Genomic DNA, 15411 nt, shown 5'->3' on the forward strand with positions numbered 1-15411 from the left:
ATCAGAGTGTGGGAGAATGAGACCAGCTTTAGGTAGTTTGACTTTATTTCACATCACATGTGCCTGGAGCCCTCTGTCAACACTCCAGCCCTGTGGTGCTGCCTCACCAAGAGCAAACAGAGCCCCTGCGCTGGAGATATCACAGCCCAGGCTGGCAGGGGTGACAGGAGTGACAGCCAGAGGTGTGGGGCAGAGACATACTGGTGTGACAAACACTTTTGCATGGCATCCACAGCCCCAGCCAGATTCATCCCCATGCTCTCCTTTGTGGATTTGTGGCAGAGGTAAAGCATCAAAGTGTGGTTGATAGAAGACAGGATGGTACCTTGTGGGGAGATTTTTGCCATGATTTAGAGGGCAGGCTATGAGAAAACATAAAAGTGTCTCCAGGAGAAATGACAGAAACTGTTTTCTTTGGTGAGGGAGAAAGTTTTCTGTAGTGACAGGATATTAGATTTAAGAGCCAAGGAGAAACCAAGCAGTGAAGAGGCTTAGAGGTAAAGGCTCCAGCTTTTCTTCCAATCCCATAGAAATATTTATAGTATCAAGACATGTGCTATCAAGATGAAAAAATGAAATCTCAGTAACAGTGCTTTGATGTTTCCTAGCTGGTGGGGATTTAAAAAAAAAATCCATTGTGTTAGACTTCATTATAGAAAAGAAGCTATAAATTCTCTGTGCTTTCCTCATGAATGCTCCCCAAGGGCAGCTGGGGAGTCAGGCTGTTCCAGCTTTCACACAAATGTCACTTTTCACACTCAGCCCATGGTGCCTCATGGGCACTACTGCAGCTTTGGCCACAGTGAAATCACCACTGAGGGTGCAGTGCAGGTGCTGTATAGTTCCAGTCCTGCTCTGTACTTCCAATTTTCAGTGGTCCTTGGGCTAGCATCTCTGTGACCTGTGCTTTGTGCATCAGAAATATAAGAGAAGGAACGGTTTTGTTATAATGTTCTGTTGTGGTTGTGCCTCATAACTTTAACATGAGAACTGTTCCTGCTCTGCAGTTCCATGAACAGACTATGCAATGTATTTTTACTGTGTTAAGCTTAGTTTTAAAAAACAAATCATTCTGAATCTGAAAACCAGAAATTATCAAAATTTGAAAATTGTCAAAATAATATTTTAAAAAATATTTTCCAAATAAAAATTTCAAAACTTTCAAAAATTCAAAATTTTTCAGTGTGTCCTAGCCTCCAGGAGAGCCAACCTTGTTCTGGGGGCATCAGGCCCAGCATCTCCAGCCAGGCAAGGGAGGGATTGTCTTGCTCTGCTCTGGGGTGGCCTCACCTCGAGTGCTGGGGCAGCTTTGGGTACCACAAAATAAGAAAGACTTGAAACTATAAGAGAATGTCCAAAGAAGGCCATGAGGATGGTGAGGGTCTGGAGGGGCCATACAGGGAGCGGGTGAGGGCACTTGGTCTGTTCAGCCTGGAGAAGAGGAACCTGAGGGGATGTTGCTATTATATTACAAAGGTTCTATATTCATTACATGGCAAGGGTTCCATATTACCACAGTTTCGTACCTCCTCGGTATTTCTTGTAGGCAACTCCTCCAGGCACTGACTCTTCCTTGTCCTCGCGGCAGCCACTGACTCCAGTTCCCCCAACCAACCAACCCACTCTTTTATAACACTCTTCTGACTGGCTACAGCTGTGGCCTGTTAACATCAGGCCTGCTCCTAATCCTTAATAATTGGCTCAGCTGCAACTCTTTAGGGGGTAAGATTACTTTCTATACTATATTTATTTACTTACGTTCTATCCCTCTACAAGGGGAGATCTCAGTGCAGTTACAAATTCCTCCTGAGGGGAAGAGGAGGGGCAGGCACTGATCCCTGCTCTGTGGTGACAGTGACAGGAATGAGGGAAGGGCCTGAAGTTGTATCAGGGGCGTTCAGGTTGGATATTGGGGAAAGGTTTTGCCCCCAGAGGGTGGCTGGGCCCTGACCAGGCTCCCCAGGGCAGCGGTCACAGCACCAGCCTGGCAGAGCTCGAGGGGTGTTTGGACAATGCTCTGGGGCACAGGGGGTGGCTCCTGGGCATGGGGCTGTGTGGAGCCAGGAGTTTGACTTTGATGACCATTGTGGGTCCCTTTCAACTCAGGACATTCTATGAAAAATGTGCTGAAATTGAATGTCTGCTTCCTATACGGAAGATCTCCTCCTTGGTGAACTGATATTTTCCACTTGAGAAAATTTTAGCTTCAGTGAAGAGAAAAACTGGTGCTTAACAGAGTGCAGAGTGGAGAGTAGTGAATAATGAGGAAATGTTTTTAAAGCACTGAAATGGAAGTTGTTCCTTGAAGGATAAATAGATCTAAGATAAGGCTAAATAAGAGACATTGCAATATTTGGTATGGGATGCTAAGAGCAAGTAATTTAGCATCTGAATGGCAGAAACAGATTTTTAGAAGTTTGTTTTGTGGAATTGGAAGTCCACTGCATGGGTCTAGAAGAGACATCAGTGATAACACCCAAGGTACCAGGACTGGCTGCTTGGTTTTACTGTTGTGATAGAGAAAGCACAGGCTTCAGAACAGATTTACTGGGAATGATCAGGCTAAGAAAAGGCATATATAGAGAGGGGGGCAGGTAGTGGGGGTGTGTGTGTCTATAGGAATATCTATGTTATTTATCAGGAAGACAGGCCAAGGTATGAGATTAGAGGGCTGAGAGTGATCATGAATTAAGTTTTGCATTTGTAATTTATGTACAGGCAGATACTAAATCAGACCAAAAGGTTATCTCTGCAATGCTGAATCTTGTTTTCCCAAAAGAACAGTCTCTAAAAATTATTTTCCCCTGATTTCTGTTTTTGTGATGTATAAGGATGGCAGTACTATAATTAATCCCCTCTTGACTCCCCTCAACATCTCATGGATGTTGTAACTTCACACAGCAGCATAGTTACACACTGAACAAGCTGAGATTTTAGCTTTTTACTTACTTACCAGAATTAATGAAAGCAAACCATTCCTCTTGGTGTATACAGGAGGGACAGGTTATATAGAGCAAGTTGAAAAGAAAAATGTTAGCTAGCAATTCAGTCATAATTCTGGGAAGGAGTTTCTGCTCGTGAAAAACAAGGTTGTGTGCCTGATCTTGCTGGGCACAGAATGCCCCCAGCTTTCACCATGAAATCATTGAAGGTTGAGTCTCCTCTGAACCAGGTAAAGCCAACACAGTGCACAGTCCCTTTGAAGGTCTGTGCATGCTCTTCAGTGCTGTGCCTGCCCTCAGCTGGGTTCATTCTCTCTGAAAAAAGCACTGCTAGTGTCTAATTTGTGATGGAAAATGTGGTTTTTGGGAGGTGATGTAACCCCTGAACTTAGCTTTGACTTGACCAAATCACTTTTATCATCTTCATGCCATTGTATCATTGCAGAACAAGTGCAGTCAGTGTTGTCCTGGAGTGCAGCTCACAGGGCTCTGAAAGAGGGATAGAAAAGAGGGGTTCTGATTTTGGGCTCAAGCTCCCTCTCAGAGTTTTGGTGGCTGCAGCTGCTCCTGGCAGGTCTGGGACTGGAATCACAGAATACCTGGGAAAGCAGGCACGAGTGCTAATGCCCCCTGTAAGTCAGAACCATTCAAATGGCAGGCAGTGCACTGAGCAATTCCTCAGTGCAATCCCTGCTCTGTCCTCATCTCCCAAAAAGCAGCTGTAGATTCTTGTGGTGATTTTCAAGCTCAGGGGAAGCAAGTTGCTTGAACCAGGTGCCCCATCCAGCTGCTCAGACTGCAGGAAAACCACTCAGCAGACTTCAGGAGAGATTAATCAAATGGCCTGGTTTTAAAAACCTTACCCAGGGCAGGTGAGTCCCTGCTGGACCTTGCATGTCAGAGCAGAATCATCCTTCCCCAGACCTGGGCTACACAGCCTGTGCCTCTTTAAATCTGCGCTGCGTGCTGCAGTGCTCTGCATTGTTGCCATGGCAGAAATCTCCCCATAGTAATAACCTCTTTCAGAGAAGGTTAAAAAGAGACAGTGCACATGCTCAGAAATGCTGCACTTGTTCTCTTAGCAGTTTGCAGCGGCCATTTCAAAGAAACCATCACAAAGACAAGAGAAAGATCAGGTACTGATATTTTTTCCTTTGTTAAAGGGGGTGAATTTTCTCTTTCATAGAAGTCCGTGCACAGATCTGTCTCTGTTCCCAGCTGCACTGCAGGGAGAGACCACCCTTGTAAGGCTGTCATGATTACTCCTTGCAAATTCCCATGCAATAACTAAGAGGCAGGAGTCAGGTGTGATTTAAGATGATTGCTGCACTAGAGGAGCAGTTGTTCTGCAGTGGGGCTCACATACAAAGCTGAGCTGACTCTGGGGTGGGTGATGGCTAAGGTGCCCCAAAAAAGTTTAACAATGTGTCTGTTTTGTTTTGTTGAACCTTTGTAGTACTCCTAGTCAACTCTGAAAATAGCCTCTGCTCCTGCTGACTAGGAGGCTGCTTCATCAGGTGCTTCCAAAAGAGGCTGGTGTTGTCCTAATTTACTATTTCTTGGAGACACTCTGCTGCATCCTATTGCAAAGACTGCTATTTTTGATTGTACTCGTTTTTATTGCAGATCGCCATTAATTAAAACAGAAAACCCAAACCACTTGTAGTGATTTAATCCCTTTATTTTAGGGATTGTAGAGATTAAAAAAAAAAGGATCACATCAGATCTAAACAGGGGGTGGGACAGGAAACCTAATATGAGGGTATAGAAATTATATTACCCTACCTTTTTGTTGCCATGGGTTCAAGTACATCTGTGACTCTACTTGTACAGGTTTGTCTCTTGCTTCTGAACCATTCCCTGCTCCTGTGTTTAGGTTGGGTGCACAGGCAGGGGATGTGTACAGTGCTGCTCCTGCCCTGGCTGAATTGCTGTTTGCACATGCTGCAAGTGTTCGTGCAGAGTTTGCAGCTCCACTTTATCTGTGTCTGAAAAGGTGGATTGCACATATTGAAGAGCAGTCTTGTTCTGTTCTGTGTTTGTGGAAAAATGGGGAAAACCCTTCCCTTTCCTGCCTCCCTCTACTGCCTTTCTAAATGTGAAATACAATCTGTTCTGGGGAGTGCTGTACTCTTGCATTCAGTACATGCAGATCTAATGCTCTTATGCAACATCTTTTGCTCAATAAGCACCAACAGAAAGAGGCAGAATGTTGTCCTGCTTTCCCACAGTTAGCTGAACAGATTTTTTATGTGGGTTTTATTGTATTGCCATAACTTAGCCTTATTTTAGTCTGTCTTTCTTCCATGTTGATGTATAGGAATGAAAGGTAAACTTGGCTGAGCTAAGGAGCTCCCTAGCAGTGTGCCAGAGTCCTTGAGGCTTGGATTGGGATCTCTAACAAGCAGTTGCAACTTGAGCCAGTCCCTTTTGCTCTGAACAGTTTACCTGTTGGGTCAAGAAAATACTTAATTGAAACTTACAAAAAAACTTGCCTCTGTGTGAAGGGAAACTGCTGCTGGACCAGGTTGTACCCAGGTCTGGGCATGGTGTGGCCTGGCAGGAGCAAATGGATGGCTGCAAATAATGGTCTGAAGCCCAGATTAGGAGGGGAAACAGAAGGTCAAAGAGTTTTGATGCATTTACCATTAGAAATTCTACCTTTGAATTTGTGGAGGTTTAACAAAAATATTTCCTTCAAGTACTTTCATAAAGGAGTTTTTATAATTAGAGTGCTGTGTAATGCTAGTGGTTACCTTTAGTTATTTCACTTGTGAAAAGATGATGCAGTAAAGGAAGCCAGAGGCCAAAGACCTTGTTTCCAGGTTCTGTTTCAGCCAGCTCTGTAATCCCTGAAGTTTTGATCTCAAAGTATAACAGTGAACCAGCTCCCCAGATTCATGTCTGTGACTGTGTAGTTAGAAAAAAGTCACAGACCAGGCAAACCATCCTGGCCTTCAAATGAAACCAAGGACACTCCAGGGACTTCTTATCTAGTGTAGGGATGTTCTCTCAGTGTTGAGTTTTATGTACACTCTGGAAAGGTACAGAGACCTTTTCTCCCTGCTCTAGATCTTCTGGTATTTTGTCTTCTTTCAGAGGAAGACTGACAAATCTTTAGCCATCAGGGACATTAACTTTGGGAGAAAACCCTTGTGTGTCTGTAGTGTTTCTCACTAACTTGTTTATATCTCTTGACAAGCAGAGAAGCACCCATTCCCAAGATGCTGGCACCCTGCCTTCTGAGGAGAGCCATCCTTACAGTTCCTTTGGTATTTTTGGTGGCACTACTTGTCTCAGAGCCTGTCAGAGCTGACCAGGAAGCAGGAACAGCCATCCCAGCTGAAAGTAAGTACCACCCTGCAGTCCTCTCCTACAGCCCCTGCTGCAGGCCTCATGTTGCTGGACTCTGAAGTTTGCCCAAATAATTCAAACTATTTTGGATATGTCTTGCCTGCATTGTTTTAAAACCACAGCCTGATAATCTACCAGTGTTGTTTTGCTCCTGCATCCAGAGCTCTTCACTCTCTTATCTTTGTCTCTTGCTTTTTGCTGAAACCTGCCACTGTTCTGCACCCTTTTTGTCCATTGTGTTAGCCTGTTCTATGCCAGAATCACCATGTGTGCTTTTCAGAGACATCACTGAGACTTGTTCTTTTTCATCTGACATTGTCTGTTCATTAGATTTTGTTCTTGAGAATGTTTGCTGTTTTAAAGTCATGAATTTTTATTAAATGATGCCAAGAAAGCATTTTGTCAACACCTAGTCTTGGGGCCTTCAACCACCTAATTCTCCTTTGCTGATCTGTGTTGAGTTTATTTTACTTTATAAACATAATGACAGGTCCTTCCATCAAGTTGTTGATGTGAAAAACTGCTGTCCTCTCCTTTTGTCCAGTGTAAATACAGTAGCACTGAAGTTGGGTACAGCAATGATGGAGCAGGTCTTTAATACTGTTTATATATATATTTATGTGTGTGTGTGTGTGTGTGTGTGTATACATATATATGTATGTATGTGTGTATATATATGTGTGTGTGTGTATATATATATATGTTGGGGGTTTTTTTGTGTGTTTTTTTTTTCTTTTCTTAGCCAGTTAAAGACTTTGGCAGGGTCCCTTTCTCCAGCAGGCAGAATTCCTGGTTGCTGGTCAGCACTCAGATTGTGAGCTGGAAGCTCATTGTCCAGGGTGTCAGAGGCATGTACAGTCCAACATCTAGTGTTTGCAAAATGGGCTTACAGACAGGGCACAGGTACAGCAGCATTTCCCAGCTTTAGCCTGGACTTCATCCTTTCATTCACACCAGGCCCCAGAGAGCAAACTACAGCTGGGCTCAGGATTCCTCTCCTTTGCAGGGTTTCTGGTGAGGCTGTCAGCCACGCACAGGCACAGAGAGGCCAGTGAGAGCAGCTGAGCCTGATGAGCTCAAGGTGTCTGTCTGTCTGTCTGTCTTTGCTGTCTGTTAGGGCACAGATCTGTGTTATGTGGTGAACAAGGCAAGCAAGCCTTGTGCCCTTCAGTCTGAGTGTCTCAATCTGGGAATGTTCTCTTAAACACTCCAATAAATCCAGATTGCAGCAGTTCTGCTTACCAGCAATGCCTGCTCATAACAGGGCAATTTTTTTGGGCAAAGCTGTGTCATATTCAAAGTTAGAGGCTGAAGTGGGCTGTCTTTATGATACTGTAGTCAGTTTTATTTTATTAGTCTTCTATTTAGAGCTCACATTTGTTAGATTAGGAGATGAGATTTTTCTAGGGAGTGGGTTCATGTTTTCAGACATAATTTCTGAAAAATCTGAAGATGAGGTTGAAAATGTACCCAGGGTTAGTGGAGCACAATAAAAGGCTCAAGTAAAAAGTTTAATGTTTCCATACAATGAGCTGTAGAAGGAAAAGTGGAACAGCAATGTAGCAGAAAGAAAAATATTAATGTAAATTTGAAGTAATTCTTTTATAATTGAGAGACTGGGTGGACCATCACAGTAAACCAATTAAAATTACCTGGGTTGTTCAGTACTATCAACATCAGTACTCACTCTGTGGACTCTTTTTTGTAGCTCTTTCTGATACTCAGAATCACAGTTTACTCCTTCTAGTTAATTCTTCATGCCATGTAGTCATGATTCTCTCCTGAATCTCTCCCAGGCCGCCCCTGTGTTGATTGCCATGCCTTTGAGTTCATGCAGAGAGCTCTGCAGGATTTAAAGAAGACAGCATATAATCTAGACACAAGGGTAAGGACACATTAAATGTCTTCTTTTTTTTTTTCCCCAATATAAAAGAAAATTTTGTGTACAAAAGTAGGTAAAATGCTTGGATTTTTGCAGTGAGTTGTGCTGTCCTGTGTTCTGAGGTGAGGCTGGTTAATTACATTTCACCTCTCTGTGCAATAACCTGTGGAATTCTTCTGCTTTGGGGTTTCAGGGACAATAGGAAGTATAGGAAAGTGTGAATTGACTGTCCTTCTCTTGCCAAATTAGAGCCATTGGTGCTGCTTTTCTCACTCCAAAGCTCAGCAAAACCCTTTTTTATGTCAGGGGGAGTAAGGTGAGAGTATAATTTATATATTTTACCCAAAAGGAAAGAGCCAGCTCAAACAAAAAGTTACTAAAATAAAATACTCCCCTGCACATGCTTTTATCCCTGGGGAGAAGCTAAGGGAGGAAGCATCATCCATAGAGAGTTTTTCCATTTTTCTGATTTCATAATGATGAAAAATGCCACAAAGTAGAACAGCACAGGGAATGAAACGTGTTTGTCTTGCAGTGAGTGCGCAGAATGCGCCAGGGCTGGCACCTCCCTTCTGTGGGGGATGTGGATCTGTCTCTTGCTGCAATCTGTGCCTGCCTGTGCCCCAGCTGCTGCCAGATGCTGCTGTCCCAGGAGGGTGGCTCTGTCCCCACCCCATGGGTGCCCCATAGCTGGAGTGCTCCAGACACACTCCTGCATAGACTGCTCAGCAGAAGGCACTGAAACTTTCCTGCTTTTCTGAATTATGGTCAAAGCCTGTGAGCTGTTGTCTTTGAGGAATGGTGTGAGGTTACTTCAAGCAGGGTCCTTGATGGTTAGGTGAAAATGCAAGTGCATGAATGAAGATGCCTTGAATTGTGACATTCTACAAAAAAATAAACATTCCAGCAGAACCAGATTGGTATGTAGCACATTTACAGTTAAACAAAATCTGTTCAATAATTACAGGTCAAATATATTTTGGGCTTCATGAAGAAATCTTGCTAATGAATCTGCTGAGCACTTTATGCAGCCCAAACAAGATGTTCAGATTGTGCTGTAAAGTGGTTCTAGCACACTTCATCCTACTACAAACCTTTGTAGTAGAATTTCTACATCTTGGTCTGGCTATGGCAGTGACCTTTATGAAACCTTCAGCTTGCAGACCAAGAGAAAAAATTTATAAAACACAGATATCCAAAACAGAAGTAGCATTAAGAACGCCAAAGATAGTAACTGTGTTTTAATAGTTTAAAAAAAATAAACATTAAAGACAGCCAAAGAGATAACATGAGGATAGAAAAAAAGTCAGTTGAAATGAATGTCCTATTATTGGCTTTCACACTTGTAGATTTGACAGCAAGCCTGAAAATATGATATATTCCAATGAAAAAAATCTATCACTTCCTTATCACTTTAAAATCTAAATAATTGAATTCATATTGAAATCCTTCAACTCACCATGACTGGAACAGGCCTATTCCAGTCATTAAGCTAGGAATTCTGCCTACATCCTCAAAAGACATGGAAATATTTAACAGTTGAGGACTTCTTGGAACTGTCTTCTAGGGTATTTAATTCTTACTTTTATTATTCAGCTGTAGCACAATTTAATGCAAACTGAGGGCTTTAGGACCACTGCTTTCAGCCACATATATTTCACATTTGACTATTTTAGTCAGTTTTGCTGCTTTGTGGGGCAAATATTCCTGTCCCTGAAAATACAATTCCTTTTGTTAATATTCCCACTGGAGACATTAATTTCCTTGAAAAACTCTCCTTTGTTTGCAGGCAAGATTGTTAGATGATGACTAAGCAGCTCCTAACTGTGTTGGAGGGGGAGGGATTCCCAAAAGCTTAGAGAGGAAATTCTCATTTAATTCCTCCTGCACATCTTACCCTGCAGTTCTGTTCAGGAGAAGCCTGTATATAATTTTATGGCAAATAAAAATAAATAATATTGCTCAAGAGCTTTCACACTTCATTTGGCCCTGGGTTGATTTACATGGTGTCTCAAACAAACTGACTCTGGCATAGGTCACAGACCCTTTCATGAAGGCCACAGACTGGATCTCCTTCCTTTTCCAATCCCAATAGGTTTTTGTAACCTACCCTGGTGTGATGGTCCCTCACTAATTGTCAGGCTGGCTGCATCAGAAGGGTCACAGACCCCTTCTGACAGGCTGATTTCTACACATATCAGATCTATTTACCCCCCTCTATCCTGTTTTTTGCTGCTGGTGGTCCCTCAGAGCAGGCTGGAGTAGTTGTTTTGGTAGTGAGAATAACTGTGGGCAGAATTTTCTGGGAATATCTGTGGTTCACCACTTAGCCAAAGTGCCACATGTGGTCATGGGCTGGGGAGAGGAGTCTTGTGCTGCTGGGAGGGAGCTGCTCCCACCACAAGCACTGCTCTTTATTGCTTCATAAACTGTCTGTGGTTGCTTGGAATGTTTAAAGCACAGTAAGCTAGATGTGCCCCTGAAAATAAAAAGAAAGGCTTGAAAATGTTATTAAAGATATATAAGCAGCCTTGGGACTCAGCTCCAGAGATGCTGGCATGCTGTCAACCTCCCTTAACCTCAAACCATGGCAAATGATGCCAGTGAGGTGGTGAATAGGTGGTGATTGAAGGTCTTTTCAATGATTAGCAAAGTCTGATCAGATCTTTTCAGTTTTGCAGGGCAGCTGAAACAATCAAAATTGATACCTGATTTAATATAAAACCACAGGGTTGTGGTTTCTTCCTGAGATTTATCATCTGGGGAAAAACAAGCCTGAGCAGCAGATGGCTTTTCCTGCACTAAGGAGGCAAGTGCAGAGCTGGAAGCTTCAGCTCAGCTCTGCTCTAAGTGCCTTTAGATAATGTGGGTCAATGGATAGCACAGCTTTTAAAACACAGCCTTTAAACACATGGCAACTCCATCTCATCCAGGAATTGCAAGTCAGGCAGGTTAAGGATGGCTTTGATTGGCATTTAGAGCTGGTGTTCTTCATAATGCCTTTTTTTCTGTGCCTAGCTTTGGTAGCTGGTTACCCCAGTGGGGATTAATTTGGTGAGTGGATTTCCCACAGCTACTGTGTCCCATGGCAATAAGGGGGGAGTTCTCTCTTGGATCAGGCTGATTTTCAGGTACAGCTTCAGCCCATGGTAGACAAACTGAGGTGAAGATATAATGTTGATGTGAAACATCTCTGCTGCATCCTGCATCTACTGAAGCAGCAAGGGCTCCAGACAGCCAAGAAAACCCAAGTGTGTGTGTGTGTATGGGCTAGAGAGGAAGGACTCCCAGATTTCCTTTCCCTGCTGTCCCCTCCCTGGTCCCCAGCCCTTTCTCACTCAGGAAGGCTGAGAGGGTGCAACCTTTCAGATCATACCCAGCTCCAGCTCTCAGAAGTTCCCAATTCACTCTCGTGGCTTCAGAACCAGGGATCTGTGGGCAACAGAGATCTCCTGATATTGATGAGCTCTGTTCCACCCAGAGACTTCCAATTTCATCAGTTTGGGACCCCTTTCCTTAAAGAAGTCAGTCATCTCATTTTGTGTTTGAATTGTGATGGCTCTGTGCCAGCTCAGAACCTCTTGTCTGTTTTATTATCAGTAACTACTGAATTTTCGTATTATCAGGAGAAAGTTAAAGAGAAACAAGAGAAACTAGAGAAATTAATTTTTTCACGGAGAGTGGGTCCAATTAAATTTAATTTTAAATTCAGTGTCTGTTTTTAAGTAAAATAAAATTTCTGACATGATGTGAGAGGGGTGGGGAGGGGGTTTAAGCCTCTAATGAACTTCTGAACTTATGCTCCAGTTTGTGCTGTTGAAATAAGATTGCAGGAAAGAAAAATTACTTTCTTCATGTCACAGGAAGTAATGTTATGTGGGTATGCCAATTAATCCCACAAAAGCAAAATCATTTTGTAGAGTAGTAAACAGTAAGTCTGATTTTTACCCCAAAATTCACCTCATACCACTAGTTCCAAACTGGAGAATAAAAATAAAATGGACTTTTCTTTGGAAGCTCATTCATTTTACAGTGCTGACATTTGTTTTTTGTGATGTTGTTCCTCCCTCTTACAGACAGAAACTCTGCTTCTTCAGGTGGAAAAGAGAAATCTGTGTGACTGCATAGCTGCCAATCTGCTGAACTGAACCCTGGAGACCCCTGAGGAGACTCACCTGTCCAGCAGTTTTTAAAATGCAGCTGTATAAAATACAGCTTTATGGAGTTCATGTGGCAAGCATGTATGCCCCAATGCTGATGAAACTGGGGCCTGTGTCTGATGTGTTTGTCTGTTCTGTATCTTTTTTTAAAAAGGACCCTCTTTTCACATCTCCTGGATTGCCAGTAAGGGCTCAATTCAGTAAATCTGTTACTTGATTTTAGGGTGGGGAGAGGGGAAATGCACCTGCTTTGATTTTTAAATCAGAATTTGCCAAGTGTAACCCCCAAAAATAATTTTGGAGAAATTATCCCTAGAGACATGTTCAGCTGTTTTTTGTCTTCAATATGCACACATGTCTGTGGCAACTTACCCAGTTACATTGAGACATGCCACTGTAGTCTCTGTAGCCTTTGCCTGTGTATTAAAGATGATGAACTCCTTTCTGTTTGTTGTCTGTGCTGTGCCCACCTTCAGGCATGTTGTAGTTCTGTCAGCTGTAATGGGCTGTGTGTCATGAGGAGTTACACATCTGCTGTTCTTGGACCAAAGCAGTTTATATCTGTGCTGAGCCTCCTGTTATCCTGCAGAAGAGTATTATTTTCTTTAATTAAAATGTTTGGGTTCTTCCCCTCCTTCCTTGGGTACCCCATTCTAGTGAATTTCTGAGTAGCTTTATTTTAGCAGGTCAAATGGCCAGAGTGAAAAGGAGAATCAGAGTATGATTAGGCAGCCTGGCCAGTTCCAGCTGTGCCAAATGCTGCCACCAGCAACTGCTCAGCATCACACTCTGGATGAAGGACAGCTCTGTGCAGTGCCAAGAAGTTTCTTCATGAGTCTGTGCCTTATTTTGCTTCAAGTGAAACACAGGAATTAGGTCACAAATATTTGGTCCATCCTGTGATGGGCTAAACTCCAAATGTTTTGGTTTTCTCTTGTAGCTGCTTTTGAAAACTGCTCCTTCTGTTTCAGGCAAGAAGAAAGACCTTTGTACCTGAAAACTGGGATTGTTTCATCCTCACCTCTCCCCCTTTATTCTAAGATTCTGTGTCCACTCAAGTCTGAAATAGGCTGAGCACTGCCAGGAGGTGCTTGGAGTTCTGCTGTGCTTTAGAGCTGTCTCAAATGATTCCAGCATTAAGACCTGGCTTGGGAAGGGGATGGGACATCTGAAGGTAAAAATTTCTTCAGCTGAATTTGGAAGAAAGTTCCTGCCTGTGGGTGTACTTATATAAATAAATTGCTGTGATTTTGCTGGGAGTGGATGAGAGAGGAAACCCAACTCCTGCTCTGCCCATGCAGCTGCAGGAACGGTAACAGCAGCTGGGGGAGCACAACAGGGACCTGAGTGCCTTCCCAAACCTTCCAGAGCTGGGAACACCAATCCCTGTGCACTGAGAAGCACTGCATGCCCTTCTGTGTGTGACCAGCACACAGGCCAGCACAGAAGCCCAGTGTGAATGGGACAGAGGATTCTGGTGTTATTTTTCCAAATCCCCTCAGGGAGCAGCTGTGCTGTGTTTCTCACCCAGTCCATTCACACAACATGGGAGCCCTGGCACTGCCCATTTTGGGCTGCTTGGCAAAGCCAGTCAGTGCAAGCCTCACCTGCAGCTCCCCTCCCAGAGGGTGGGAAGGGGCAGCGGTCCTTATCCAAGGCAGAGCACTCTCAGGATTTCTGGGAGCAAAGCCTCCTTTGGAGAGCTTCAGCTGGCCCTGGCTGCAGCTCAATGGCTTCTCAGAGCTCCTTGGCTTTTGCTGCACTTGGCTTGTCCTCATCTTGTTCTAGCTTGGCTTTGTTCCCCTGCTTTGCTCTGAACCTATGTTCTCTCTCCTCTCCATCTCAACCTCCATTCCCTCTTCCATTTCGACACTGCCCTCTCTCTGATCCCAGGGATTTCTCAGGGCACTCCAGGCCCCTCAGCCTGGTTAGTCTGGAGTCACTGCAGGTGTGGGTGGTGGGGCTGATATTCCCCAGGTCAGCAGCCCCTTTGTCCAGCTGGCAGCACTGCCAGAGCAATGAGTGACACCAATTCACCATGGAGCAACATCAGCATCTCATTCCCAGGGAAGAGGAACTCACCTGTTCAGTGAAGACATTGTGTGGAAAGACCCCTTTTTACCTAAAAATGAACATTCCTATTGCAGAACTTGGAGGAAGTCCCAGAACAGCTCATTTTCAGATGAATTATTCTGAATTATACTGTAGACTGTCCCCCAGCTGGTGTAATCTCACTGGCTTGTTACAGGTGTGGACAAGAACCCAGCCATGTTTGCCAGATGGAAACACCTATAGATCTTCATGAATTTTTCCCTTGGTGATTGCACAGGCACTGGCTTGAACTAAAGAAAACCTGACCATTTGGAATTCCTTCAGTTGCTTTGCTGCTCCTCTGCTTTATGATTCATTTTGTTGGAACTAGGGAAGTGAAACACAGGACAGAATTGGGCTTTTGACCCAGCCAGGAAGGGGACAGGTGGGGAAAGGGGAATGACTTTTTAATTCTCTTTCTCAGAATCTGAAAAATTTAAGATTCCTTTCAGTCTGCCGAAGCTCAATATAAGCAGGATTTCCCTAGTGGTGATTTTTGCATGCTCTTTTTAATTACCTTACCCATTCTCTTTTCATCAATTACTGTTTTATATTAATTCTTGTTCAAAACCACCCAAATGACAGGAGAGCAGCTAATATGCCACCATTTCTGAAAAAGCATTGGCAGGAAGGTGTGGGAATTGCACCCAGCAACGAGAATATGTGCTCTGGGCAAGTGAAAAGAAACTTTTGAAGAATTTGGATATGTAAAATCAGGTTTAGTATGACAGAGTGACAAGACTCAAGACCATTTTCATAGAGAACAAGAACACAGCAGAACCATATGAAGTGCTGGCAAAGGAGCCAGGAGAAACAGGAGCACTGTACAGACTGGGAACCTTCAGTCGAGTCAAGAGATGGCTGAGGAGGGTGACAGAAGTTTATGAGGCCATAAATGACCAGAGAATGGCTGTTTGCTGTCCCTTTGCAAACAAGCAATGGGATGCACTGGACAAAACCTGCTGGAGGCAGGGGCAGAGCA

At 43.6% G+C, this 15411-nt stretch overlaps 1 protein-coding gene across 1 annotated transcript; it reads left to right on the top strand.

The window, feature by feature from the left end:
* Positions 1–3978: 3978 nt before the first annotated feature.
* On the top strand, positions 3979–14044 carry LOC128946714 (neuropeptide-like protein C4orf48 homolog). The gene is made up of 5 exons (XM_054290645.1): positions 3979–4078; positions 4244–4247; positions 6148–6290; positions 8093–8181; positions 12255–14044. The coding sequence occupies exons 1-5, from the start codon at positions 3994–3996 to the stop codon at positions 12324–12326; spliced, it is 393 nt and encodes a 130-aa protein (XP_054146620.1). The 5' UTR covers positions 3979–3993; the 3' UTR covers positions 12327–14044.
* Positions 14045–15411: the final 1367 nt, after the last annotated feature.

Source organism: Melozone crissalis, unplaced genomic scaffold (assembly GCF_028551555.1).
Source record: "Melozone crissalis strain CALT ecotype California unplaced genomic scaffold, PUWL_Pcris_2 ptg000006l_1, whole genome shotgun sequence".
NCBI classification, from domain to species: domain Eukaryota; kingdom Metazoa; phylum Chordata; class Aves; order Passeriformes; family Passerellidae; genus Melozone; species Melozone crissalis.

Bases quoted from the DNA above. Each gene is read 5' to 3' on its own strand.
- LOC128946714 (XM_054290645.1), top strand. From the start codon at position 3,994: ATGCTCAGAAATGCTGCACTTGTTCTCTTAGCAGTTTGCAGCGGCCAT. The intron at 6,291-8,092 runs GTAAGTACCACC...AATCTCTCCCAG, and splicing joins AACAGCCATCCCAGCTGAAA to GCCGCCCCTGTGTTGATTGC. The intron at 8,182-12,254 runs GTAAGGACACAT...TCCCTCTTACAG, and splicing joins CATATAATCTAGACACAAGG to ACAGAAACTCTGCTTCTTCA.